Source organism: Hetaerina americana, unplaced genomic scaffold (assembly GCF_022747635.1).
Source record: "Hetaerina americana unplaced genomic scaffold, ioHetAmer1.1.p SCAF_22, whole genome shotgun sequence".
Lineage (NCBI taxonomy): Eukaryota > Metazoa > Arthropoda > Insecta > Odonata > Calopterygidae > Hetaerina > Hetaerina americana.
The window spans coordinates 8641658-8655325 of NW_027286786.1; the positions used below are offsets into that span (position 1 = coordinate 8641658).

Genomic DNA, 13668 nt, shown 5'->3' on the forward strand with positions numbered 1-13668 from the left:
CATGACTATGCTTTGTTTTTTTTTAATTAATAAAATTTTGGAATCTCATTTTGTGGTATTGTTAGTAATGATGTTTGGGCTACTGAATGTTAAAAATTGTAATACATTAATAGAATACTTTATTTATGGAAGAAAATCTCACTTTACATAGTTACATGCAAGTTTTTTGCTTGTAAAAAATTTTTAGAATACAATGGTGTTACACTTCAGGTAATTTAATGTAAGATAATAGATAATGCTAAGCATTTGAATATAGGCACATAAATTTTAAATAATAGGCATGTAAGGCATTGCAATTACCTACATTATAGAAGAGTATATAGAGAGTAAAGGGAATAATAATAATAATTTTATTTCCCCAATTGACAAGTACATAGTATGGTACAGAATATCATACAATTATGTAATCGTATAGGGTATTTCAAGAAGTAAAGTAACTGGATTACTAGCCAGAGAAAAAAATAAAATTACACCTACATAAATAATTAAGAATTTACACAATTTAAAATTCAGAATTACCCAGAATTGAAGTAGTCATTCACACTGTAAAAACATTTTTCATTTAAGTACATAAATAATTTATTTTTAAAAATAGAGAGTGATTTCTCATTTTTTTAAACTAATGGGAAGCCTGTTGAATTTTTGATGCAAAGAGAACGAGGTCCCTTGGACATCATTGTCATGCTAGCAGACACTACACACAGATGATTTCTTGTCCTAGTCCCATAGGTGTGTGTGCCATTATTTGATGGGAATAGAGGCTTGTTCTTTTTTACAAAAATTGCCGAATTATAAATAAAAACACTAAGAGAGGTCTGCAGTGGGCTCTATATGGTTTCCATACTAAAAAGAAAGACTCGTACTTTTCCACAGATTTTATTATACGGTACAAGTATAATACCGTATAATAAAATCTGCGGAAAAGTATGAGTCTTTCTTTTTAGTATGGATATTAAATACTTCCACAAAGTGAAGCCTGAAACAATAGAATATATTCTATATGGTTTATTGCACATGAACCTAAGCAATTTCTTTTGAATAATAAATATTTTATTTAACTTAGTTGATGACCTACTTCCCCAGATTATGATGCCCTATGGTACAAGAGAATAAAATAGACCATAGTAGAGTTTTTTTAAAACATCCATACAAACAGTATGTTTCAGAATTGAAAGAAAAAAGTACACAGAATTTAATTTTTTACTTAGATTTGTGATGTGCAGGTCCCATTTCAGGTATTTATCAAAATATATTCCCAAAAATTTATAGTCGTTAATAATTTTACAGTTATTTGACATAGGCTGAGAAGTACTTTTATCAGCATGGCAGGTTTTTGCAGAGAATATCATGGCCTAAGTTTTTGTTTCATTGAGAATAAGGTTATTCCCATAGTACTACATGCCCATGTCTTGAATAATGGTTTTACCTAAAGTCATCAAATCTTCAAAGGATTTCTGATACAGCACAATGCTCACATTATCTACAAATAAGACACAGTTACCGAGAGAATTTACATGTAATTTTTTGGGTAGGTCATTTATATAAATGAGGAATAAAATTAGACCCAACACTGACCCTTGAGGAACACCTTTTTCAACACCTAATGGTGAAGAGAGGAAGGTATGCCCATTCTTCTGGACAGCTACCCTTTCTTGCTGATTTTTGAGGTATGTTCCCAACCATTGCTGTGCTTTGCCTCTAATACCCATTTGGTCATATTTGAACAAGAGTTTATCATGCTCAACCGTATCAAATGCTCTGGACAAGTCAAAGAATACACCCATTACTTTCTGCTTGGAGTTAATTTGTTGTATGATGGTGCCAACTGCATTGAAAATTGCCCGCTCTGTTGACTTCCCTTTTCTGAATCCAAATTGTTTTGGGGATAGCAGGTTATTACCTTCGAGGAATTCTGTCAGCCTTTTATTAAACACATACTCAAATATTTTTCCTAGCTGGGGGATTATAGATATGGGCCGATAATTTCCCACATCATTTTTTTCCCCTTTGTTTTAATAAATTGGTATTCTCTTGGATACTTTGAGGGCATCAGGATATTTGCCTTCTCTCAGACTCTGATTTACAAGTAAGAGTAAGGGACTTAAAATTTCATCTATACAATTATGAATTGTTTTTCCTGATATACCATTTATATCAGTTGAGGCTTTCTTTCCTACCTTGGTAATGTGTAAGCAAAGCTCTGAAATGCTGCATGGTTTCAGAAAAATAGACTTGTAAGACATAGCAAAGGAGATAATGATATCATGAGGAGGATCTTGTACATTAACCATCGGTAGCTTTAAGAAGGAACTATTGAATTCGTTTGCCAATTTTATTGGATAAGCTGGTTTATTTTTATCATTCCTAAATTGGTCTGGTTACCCCACTACATTAGATCTAGAATTTTGTTTGATAAAATGCCATGCCATTTTTGTGTTATTGGTTGCATTCAAGATTATTTTATCATTATATTCTTTCTTTAATTTTTTTATCATAATACAGTACAGCTTTTTTAAGTTAGAATATTCATGGTGCAGTGTGTTATCTGCTGAGGACATATTATATTGTGATTTTATCCTTAATACCCTGGACAAATGCCTAATTTCTGGAGTGACCCAGTTTTTTTGAATGGGTTTAGGGTGCTCAAATGGTACAAGGGGAAAGGCTGATTCAAAGTGAAACAATAATGTTCTGTAGAACAGGTCAAAGTTACTGTTCAGGGAGTTATTTTCATTTAACAACTTCCAATTCTCTTGACTCAAGAGAAGTTGAAAGTGGCTGACATTAGAGTCACCAAAGACCCTCTTTAATATGGTAGGGGCAACAGCAGATAATCTATTTCATGTGTACAGAATATGAAGGTATACAATCATGTGATAATTTAGGAAATCGGTTTAAATATTACGGGTGACTAATGAAATTGCACATAACTAATTAGAAATAATTAAGTCATGGCATATAAAACTATCTGAAATCAATACTTTTATTTTGCACTTTATTCAAAGGAAGGAAAAGATAATTATTTAGGAATTAGATTTGCATTTAGAAAATATTATTATTATATGAATAGTAGCAATATTAGTTAAAGGCATCATTCTATCTAAGGGTACATTTTCCTCATTTTTAGTGCCATGCCAAGAAATTCATTGTTCTGGTGTAGATTTTTAATTTGCCCCTGATTCATCCTACTTCATTGGGCTAGAAGACTTTGACTTGTCATTACACTCTCTGGAAGTGACAGAATGTACTTCTTATGTGCGGTAAATTTAATAGACAGTCCTCATTTAATGAACAAAGTTCAGTTTTCTAGGTACCATATATGTCTTTAAAACAGTGAACACTGAAAAGTGGGGAAAGAAGTTTCACTCTGCCTGTCTAAAAATTATGTCATTCATTTAATTTTTTGTTAGCTTAACTTCCTGTTATTTGTGAACTTTTCATTTTTCATATAACCATGCCTTTTAATGATATAATATATGTCACTGGTACTGCCAGATTTGGACCCAGTTTCAATTATTATTCACTTGTCAATGGGCTTGCTATTTTTTCTTTGGTATTCCCTGGAATTCTAATGGCCCATATTTCTGTCAAATATGTGTGCATGCATAATAGACTGAAAGCGCAGTGGCGTTATTAGTGACTGTTTCAATCCTTCCCTTCTAGAAGCAACTTTAGATCATAGTTTTTAAATATGGGTTTCCCAGGTCAGAGAATAATGCACATACAATCCCAAGAATTTGGTTTCATAAGGGGAATGTGGTTTCAGAAGTTATCATTTGTCCATTCATGAAGTCAATATTTCCTTGAACTTCATGATGTTTGAAAAGATAAGTGGAATTTTGGTTTGTTGTTTCATAAAATAAAGTTTTCTTTCCATGCCAGGGTCATGAATAGTGTTTTGCTTTGGTGGTTTGATTTCTAGGAAGCCAAGAGCCATTGAATATTTATTGGATCCAATGGAAGTACGAACCTTCATTAGCATTCAATCGAATTAAGATTCCCTTGGATTGCTTTTCCTGTTAAAGACTACTTTTGCATGTTGTTTTATTTATAGAGTAAATTTTCATCGCTAAATCTAAAGCTATGTTAAGTTGCAAATGATTTAAATGTGTAACTTGAGGTATTTTATTGATATCATTGGCTTTCCAGTTGAAACAAGTCAAGCTGGTCCTGGAAATCTGGAAGTCACAGTGAATGGGGGTAGAGTGGCAACTTCAGCCCAAGCTAGAGGGCCCCACACGTATGCCATTTCATTTACTCCTAGAGAGGCAACTCCGCATGCTGTACAACTCCGTTTCAATGGAGAGGATGTTCCAGGTTGGTCATTTATATGTATGGAATATATCCATGGCATACCTATGAGTGAGCATCAAGTGATATCTCATTAAATTTAAACTTTGTGTGAATTATATTGCTGGCAATGGCTCAGTATATCATGAAATTACAAATTTCATTAATGTTAAGTACTTTTATATGTGTACCTTCATATGCATTGTCAGTTCTTTTGTCTTTATGTAAGGCTTAGATAACACTTGTTATCTTGGCAATAACCACAATTTTAGGAACCAGGGTCAGGAATTTGATAGTTTTTTGCAAATCAGATCGACAGATGTGTACCATACCAAGCACCATTGTTTATCTTAATTACCATAAAGTATTAATTAAAGAGAAATGGTTAATATGTGAATGTATAGTGAAAAAAGTGGATTTTAAGTAATATTGTTAATTCAAACATTATAAAATTTGGATCTTTAGTGCAGAATAAATCAGGATGATAATAAGAAGGAATTCTTTGAGTGATTAGTATCTTTCTGCTGCACAGGGAGCCCATTCACATGTGAAGTGTTGGAAGCGGCTAGGGTGTCTTGGTCTGGTGGTTCTCCTTTGGAAAAGGTTCCTGTTGGGAGAGTGGCATCATTCTTTGTGGAGGCGCCATTGAGTGGAATCTCAGGTGAAGGGTTGCCCATTGTGAGGGTTATGGGTCCTTCAAGGCGTCCTGTGAATGCCACCATAATTGCAAATGAGCCAGCAGCTGGGGAAGGATCTGCCCAAAGGGGAAAGCATACCGTTGAATTCACTCCTACAGAAGTGGGTGAGTGTCAAGTATTTAGTTTTGTATGCATGAATTTCATCCCCTACATATAGTTGGCTAGTAATGAAGTTACTGATTTTTTGGATCAGTAGCATTAGACTGCAATTTCTTTACAAAACGCATACTGTCATGAATCTATAGATAAATGTTAACAAAAATACTTTGTATTCCAGGTGATCATAGTGTGGAAGTTAGAATAGATGGAGACCATATTGAAGGCAGTCCATTTTTGGTTAAGGCATATGACTCTTCCAAAGTCAAGGTTACTGATATCAACAGTGGAATAGTTGGGAAAGCAGTATTTTTTAGCAGTAAGCATTTCACCCAATCCTTTTATATTTGCATCCAGTATACCAAGAGCATAGTGTAACATTTATCTTTCATGTTTTGTTGCTGCAAAATAGTTCACATAAAATGTAACCCACAGGTACTGATTAATATCACCATCACACCACTTTCAACTTTTGAATTCGCTTGTGAATATTAGTTTTTTGGAAAAAAACTTGAAATCATTTCTAATTTATTGCAAAATATGCTGGTGTGAGTGACATTTTAATTTTTGTCAACAACATGTTTTCTTTCCATCAAAAATTACAAATATGCATTAGAATCAGAGTGCTGATGTGGTTCCAAGAATTTATTTGCATTACAATATTCAGCATTGGAAAGAGGGTTGAAGAACCTTTAAATTTTAAGTACATTTTCACTGCAATAATTATTTTTTTCTGATGAACAATTTTGTCTTTACAGTAAATGCAAGTCAAGCTGGGGCGGGAAATTTGGAGATCATAGTATCTGTTGGTGGACGTAATGTTCCTAACTATGTCCAGTCTGAAGGCAATGCGAAGTTTCGTGTGAATTTCAAACCACAAGAGGTAGCCATCCACAATCTTAGTGTCCGATTTAATGGAGAGCCAGTGCCTGGTAAATGAACATTTTCAATACAATAGTACTAAAAATTAATTTCAAAAATAGTGTTTTTATAATAATTATTTTTATTCATCTGCTGCACAAGAATACATTGTTATTGATGCCATGAGAGTCAAAATACAGGTACCTATACAAAGTCTACCCCAAAAATAAAAGAATGACATTCTCACTGATGTGGATGGTTGGAGTGATTTGTGGTAGGAAAGGTGGTGGGAGGTCTTGGGAAAGTAGCGAAACCCGTGTCAGTTATCTGTGGGCCATTTGAGTGTGCGAATCACTACTAGAGACCCTTGTTTGAGGGCTGCGTCTCGAATTCACAAAGCCACATTCTATGGAGCAATGATTCACTAAAATTTTCATGTTAAACTCAGAAAATTGGGTCAAATTGACAAAGCAATGTCTCCCAAGGAATGGTTTCCTGCTGGCTGCTCTGGTAGGGTAGCGTGGAGGTTGATGACGAGGAATGTCCTGGATGTCTGTCAACGACAAAGTGCAGTGAAAATTGGCAAGAAGTAGGAGACATGCTCGATTATGATTGACCCCTGAGTGTCAGAATGTTAGCAGAAGAGCGCAGTATTTGGAAAACCACAGTGCATCACATTCCTACTGAAGATTTAGCCATTGGAGAGGTGTGTACCAAGATGGCCCCTTGAGGTACAATTGGAAGATTAGAAGGCTGCTCGTGTTGCAACCTCATGTGATCTCTTAGACCTCATGCCAGCCATCCTCCCACCCGTATTTTGGAATGCTGAATAATGTCAAAGTGGCCATTCCAGGATGCATGGCCCAACTGGCAGAAGTGCTGGCATTTTGAGTTGATGCCCAAGGGTCACAGCTATTTTGAATAATTTTAGTAATTGTACTTTGATCTGCGATATTTGTTCACATATTTATTCTACTTATTTTTGTAACAGACCCAGTGCTTGTAGAAGGGAATAAAAAGTACAGCATACAGATAAACAAGACAAGGGACTTAAAATTAGACTCTGATGTCTAAAAGTCAGATCAAAATGAGGTGATGATCCTTCATGTTGGGGGAGGCTAAAAGTTGGAGAGGAAAGGGGTGTTGAAAGTGAAGGGAATAGGGACAAAAAAAGATGATGGACGGGAAGGGAGATAGCAATCAGTGGCAATGTAAGCACAAAATATTTCTAAATATATTTATGCAGAGCAAATATAGGCAATCGTTAATTTTAATTATGAATTCCAAGTCTCCTATTAGCTATTATGCTACATTGAAAACAGATAATAAACATTTTCCATTATTTCTTTGCCACTAAAATCAAACATTATCCTTCTCTCCTTTGCTTTTTACGTAACATTCATAAATGTGGTGGATTATGTGCATTTTATAGGATCTCCATTCACTTGCAAGATATCAGAGGCAGTTGGTGGCATCATTGGGAGTTCAATGGTGGTGGGTGCTCAGGCAGCTGTGGTCTCTGGGAATGCCCTGAGGTCAGCTGCTTTGGGGCGCCCAGCTGTCATAACGGTGGATCCGAGAGGGGCTGACGTTAACCGCTGCTCAGCTGCGTGCCTCTCGCCATCAGGGCGTGACATCCCCACTCGCGTCTCTGGCTCGCCCTCTTCCAAGTTCAAAGTTGAATTGACTCCGTTTGAAGTGGGTGAGTTAATGATGACCCAATGGGGATTCCTCCAACCTGTGCTTACCGTATTCAAGGTCATGCTGATAAAATAATACTTTTGTTTGTTGTAGGTCGGCATACTATATCTGTCATGGTGGATGGGGAGCATGTGAAAGGTAGCCCTTTCACATGTAATGTTTATGATGTTGGAAAAGTCAAAGTGACAGGCCTGGTACCTTCAAAGGTAAATCACATCAGTGATGTTCTTTCATATCTATTACCAATAATATAATTTATGTAATTATGATGAATCATCATTAATTATTAACAAAGGTAAAACACTGATAGAGGGAAAGATACATGTTGAAAGTGTGATAATTATTTGAAGAGCTTTCAGAGATGGGATTAGCTCTACTGATTTAATTGTGAATTTAGAAAACTGTGAAAGAAAGCATTTTGACTGTCTCGTTTCTTGCATTCTTGAGGGAGAATGTTTAACCTTTGGGTCCTTCATGAATGGAATTCTGCACCATTTTCTTGGTTTTTCTTCTACCTGTAGAGACGAAATATCTGTGCAGCATGCTTTATGCTTAATGTCATAGGCTTGGAAGCAAGTTAAGGATTATACAATGTATAACTGCTTTAGGAAGGCAGGATTTTTAATTGATTGTGATGAAGACTTTACAGTGGAAGTTATTCATGATGATGATGATGCTATAGACAATGACTTCAGTAATTAAACATGTAAAAGTTGGAAATTCTCCTTTTTCTGCTAGAAAAAGGAGAATTTTTTTGCTCCTAGAAAAGTGTAAATTATGGATTTTACTCTTGTATTTATTATATGACAGATTAATAAATTTTTGCCGTACTTATTGAAGATATTTGCTATTATAAATGTAAAATAAAAGTGTGCTATCACATACTGCTATCTGATATCTGCTACCAGTGGAAATTCTCTAAATCAAAATTTCTATAGCTAGAAATATCTTTAAAACCCCTAGGTCGGTTTACCAATTGAGGCTCAACTGCATTTAAATTCAGTATTTTTTAGATTTTGCACAATTTCTTTGGTGAATTGAATGAAATCATATCTCATGCATTGAAAAAGAGTTAAAATATCAGAAAAGTAATCCCATTAAATACTGTCCCCCATTTTTTTTAAGGTAATCTACCGGTTAAGGTAGGTTTTTGGATGGAAACAACTACCAAACAAATATTTTGTGACTCCTAACAAAACACAAAATCCACCATCCTACTCTATATCAGGTCCTTCTTCATCTCTGAGTACTTTCTTCCTCCCTTCATCCCGTCCAACATCCCTATCCTGTTCCTTCCCTTTCCTCTTTTGCCCAACATTCTACCCTCTATCACAGTCTTCAACATCCCACTGCCGGTCAACACCCCCTTCATCCACTTTTCCTGCCTCCATAGGATTTCTCCCAACAAACCCCTCTCTTCGCCCACCATACCAAGTACTTCCTCGTTTGTTTTCTTCTCTCTCCATTTCACCTTATCCATTCTTCTCCACACCCACATTTCAAAAGCCTCCAGTCTGCGTCTATCCTCCTGCTACAATAACCACGTTTCCGCGCCGTACATAGCTATGCTCCATATCAAAGTTTTTACGAGTCTTTTCTTAACATCCTTACTCAAAGTCCCTGTCATCAACTCCCTCCTCCTTGTGAAAGCCTCTTTGCCTAGCGCAATTCTTCTCCTTACGTCCCTACTACTTTGACCATGTTGGTCCAAAACACTACCGAGACACGTAAACTGTTCTACCTGCTCTAGTTTTTGCCCTCCTATTTTAATGTTAAGCTTGGCCTTTTTCTTTCTAGAAAATCGCATAACCTTTGTTTTATTAATATTGATTCTCATCCCATACCTGTCGCACTGAATTTCCAATTCACTCAGCAATGCTTGCAGCCCCTTGGCTGACTGACAAACTAAAGCTTGGTCATCAGCAAACCTAACTGATTTTACGAATTCCCCGCCCACTTTCATTCCTACCTCGAGTTCTTCCCATGCCTCTTTGATCATTTCCTCTGCATACAGGTTGAACAGCAACGGTGATAATGGGCAACCCTGCCTTACACCCCTTCCTAACACTGCCCATCCTGACTCCCCGTTTCCCACCCGCACCTGAGCAGTCTGAGACATGTACAGGTTGCAGATTAGCCTCCTTTCCCTCCAATCTTTTCCTATTTTCTTCAATATACTCATTATTTTTTCCCAATTCACTCTATCAAACGCTTTTTCGAAATCTACGAAACAGGCAAATACCTCCTGGTTGTGTTCTATATTCCTCTCGATTAATAATTTCATTACTGCAATGGCATCATGCGTACCTCTCCCCTTCCTAAACCCAAACTGATCATCCCCTAAGTAATCAAGTAATGTCCCCCATTACCACTGATAATAAGAAACTCATTCAAAAATCTTCATTTGTCATTCAGATGATTTTCTTGTAATAAGGTGTTACTTTAAAAAGTGGGACAAAAACTTAAAAAGACCATGTAGGTTCATATTGAAGTTATTGAAGATGCAAAAACTATTGAAATAGCAAAAATCTAAAGGTGTAATTTAATCCTGATGCAAGTTCAATGATTTGATTCTTTGGTAGGTTGGGAAACCTGTGACCTTCACTGTTGATGCCTCTGAGGCTGGAGAGGGCACCTTGGAGCTGGTGGTGAGTGAGGGGAGTGAGGGTGGAGGGGGGGAGGAGGTTGAAGGAGGGAAAGGCGGTGCCACCGTCAAGGCTGAAGTGGTGGCTTGCTCCAGTCGAGGGCTCTACGATGTCACTTTCGTCCCTCACCATCCACTTCCACACTACGTGGCAGTCTCCTTCAACGAGGAGGATGTTCCTGGTAAGATTTGTTACTTTGATGGACTGTTGTATGAGCCCATGTAAATGGATTCCCCTAACAGTATAACTATGTTGCCTTTTTTATGTCTCATTAAAGGAGGCAGCCTTCTACAGGGGTCTATAAACTGTGAAAATTTGGGAAATATGGCTTTTTTAAAGTGTTGTAATGGTAAAATTGGTATTGGCATTTTTTCCCCAGGAAAGTTCCCTGTGTGTGTGTGTGTGTGTGAGTTTTTGTGTGAGAAGGGCAGTGGATTGAAAATGAATTAGTGCAATGAATTTTTTTCTAAGTCTTCCTTTCTGGAATTTTGATATAGGACTTCACAAAACAAACAATACCAATAACCAAAACAATACTCAATTGAATATTTGGAGTATTCATTATTTGGTGTCAAATTTCAAACCTTTACTTCATAATTTCTGGTTTTGGGCATGAGAAGCTGAAGTCTTGGATTGAAAGTACTTAATGATTAGATTCTTAATTCATTTAGTGAATTATTACAATTTTTTGTAATTGGTATGGGAATGTTTTTATTTGCATTCGTGGCTGTGATGCACTTTTTAATTGACCTGAAATTGATTTATTGTGATTGTTTTGAAAGTCATGAGCCATAAGTTTGATGAAAAATTAAAAAATTCACAGACCTAGCAAGTCAATTTTAAAAATTGGAAAATTATAAAAAAATCCAATTTTCCCAGTGTGAAAGCAAGTTTATGTTATAATTTGTGTTAAGCTAGCTCAGAACAGAAGGAATCTATATCTTTAATTCCATATTGGACAAATGGAGTCTACAGCTCATAGTATTGAAACAATCAAAATCAGTCAGGTAGACACATACCAAGGTGCAGATATGTTTGACTGTTTTAATTGGATAGTAATCTTTAACTGGAGTGCTCTAGTAATAACCACTTTCATTCTACAAATACTTTTTGCTGTATAACTGCCTGATATCACAACTGAATATCAAGATATTGAATGCTGGAAATGTGATGCTAATGGTCAGTAAATTTCCCCTTCCAGCCATTTATAATCCATAAATGGAAGCAGCAAGGTACAGTTTATAAAAGGCATGTCAATTTTCTATAAATATACAGTGTTTTCTGGCAATTAGGACACACAGGCATGTAAGATGTCTACAAGAAACAATGATCTACTTTATCATGAATTTTCATTTGAATTATTGTACTGATTTTGTAGTTATTTAAGTCTTTCAAAATTTAACAAGGGAACATTGTAGCTACGTGCTTTTTCTCGCCAATCTCAAGACCCAAACATTCATCTCCAGAGCTAAATGAAAAATAAGTGTGAGTTATTCAGGAATTGAGTCTTATTATTGCATATTGTCCTCTCTCATTAAATGATTTTAAGACTATCTCACATTTCTAGAATCCCATGAAGTTTTGACCCATTCACAAGTCTGCAAAATGCTTGGCCACTTATTCCTTCCTTAATAGTCACTTCAAAATCTTAAGACTGCATCTGACTGTTCCATTTCTACATCATCAATCCTTTAAATGATTTATTAATATAAGCATATAAATGGGGCTCATAAGGCCACCTGGAATTATAGATGTTTGAGTTTCCTCTTGGTTGGTTTTATATTTCACAGCTTCTGTTCCATGACCCTGAAACTGATACCATACTAGCAAGGCAGGCTTCTGGATGCCTAGACCATGCATTGTCTATCCACAACTTCATTCCCCATTTATCTATCCGGCCCATAGAATGAATATGCACAATCACACCTGTAGGCAGTTCCTTGGCCAAGGTTTTCCTTTTGAAAATCAGAAGAGGTGGCAATTTTTTCCATCACCACAGCAAGATAACATGTCTACAAAATGTGATTTCTCATGTCCACAAGTTTTAACAAATGCACTTTTTGCACTTAAACAATCTACGTTTTGTTTGAGGGTGCAATACACATCGGTGAGACCTCATCCATGTTTCCTGTTTATGAAAGTTCAAAATTTTCTCTTTTTAAATATAAATGCACCACACAGATTTAAATTTTGCTGTGGTGAAGATTTATCCTGTCATATCTATGTTTGTTACAAAGAAGTGTTGATAGGCATTTTCTTTTCAATGATAGTACAAATGAGAATTGGGAATTGTAGACTATATTCACATCCCTCTTCTTGTGACTCTGGTTTGCAGGTAGCCCATTTAAGTGTGAAGTGCAGGATTTGGGTCCCAAGGAGCTTCGACAGCAGCAGCAAAGAAGAGGTGCAGCTGCTACTGGGGCTGGCAGCCAGGCAACCATGGTGCATGGGGAGGGACCTCGGGTGGTGTCTGTTGGAACACCTGCATTCTTTGATCTTCGGACCCCTGCTGGCCTGCAGAGCAATGTGGACATAGAAGTGCTCGGTAATTTGCAGTGGGGAAGTTTTTGCTTTTTATTTTAAAAGCTCCATAATTTAATGCAAAAAGAGCAGGAAAAAATACATGCATAATCTATTTCATGCCACAAAAGTATTAAAGTATTATAGCAGGAAAACAATTGATCATATTTTAAGATTTACCTATTGTTATAAACATTAATTCCTCTATTAATGAGTTAAAAGTAATGGAAACAGAATGACTTAAAGTAAAGGCATATGAGCTAAATAAATTGAATTTTTCCATTTGATTATGGGTCATGTATCTGCTGGGCATAGAACATTAAGCAGCCTTTGAGATGTTTTATCCCGAACAAACTCTAAAACCACTACATTCATTATTTTTGTATTTGCATATTAGATTAAACATCTTTAGAGCTGCCAATAAAACTTTATTTGTATTTTGACATAATAATTAATATAAATAAGGTAGTTCTTAGAACTATTCTATTAAAGAAATTCTTTCAATTATTTCTGAGTAAAACATCAAATTTCTTAATTTGGTCCCCTAAGATTGATTAATTACATGCTTAGTATGAAGATAATTTTATTTTACCCATAATGAACGAAGTCCATAAGGTAAAAGTCTAGTTTAACCTATTTCAATAGATATGATAAAAAATTAATTCTGGTTGAAAATTGTTTTATGGAATGTTGATGTATTTGGTAATATTTAACTCAAGAATGAACTACTCCAGTTATTGTTGTAGTAGTTTTTAGGGGAGGCGACCGACAGCTAAGGTCATTTGCGCCATAGGGGATGGACAGGAAAGGATGAAGGGTGGAGAGAAACCCGGCGTCGGCATTAGCCTACTCTTTAC

At 36.0% G+C, this 13668-nt stretch overlaps 1 protein-coding gene across 2 annotated transcripts in view; it reads left to right on the top strand.

Annotated features, from left to right (window-relative positions):
* jbug (filamin-type immunoglobulin domains fbug) overlaps positions 1-13668 on the top strand; it is a 258097-nt gene that overhangs the window by 212521 nt on the left and 31908 nt on the right. For both annotated transcript variants that reach the window (XM_071586389.1, XM_071586391.1), the window contains 8 exons: positions 4150-4317; positions 4823-5092; positions 5266-5403; positions 5843-6016; positions 7378-7647; positions 7740-7852; positions 10229-10472; positions 12627-12836. In XM_071586389.1, the coding sequence (XP_071442490.1) occupies positions 4150-4317; positions 4823-5092; positions 5266-5403; positions 5843-6016; positions 7378-7647; positions 7740-7852; positions 10229-10472; positions 12627-12836 (1587 nt within the window). The remainder of the gene's footprint in view (positions 1-4149; positions 4318-4822; positions 5093-5265; positions 5404-5842; positions 6017-7377; positions 7648-7739; positions 7853-10228; positions 10473-12626; positions 12837-13668) is intronic.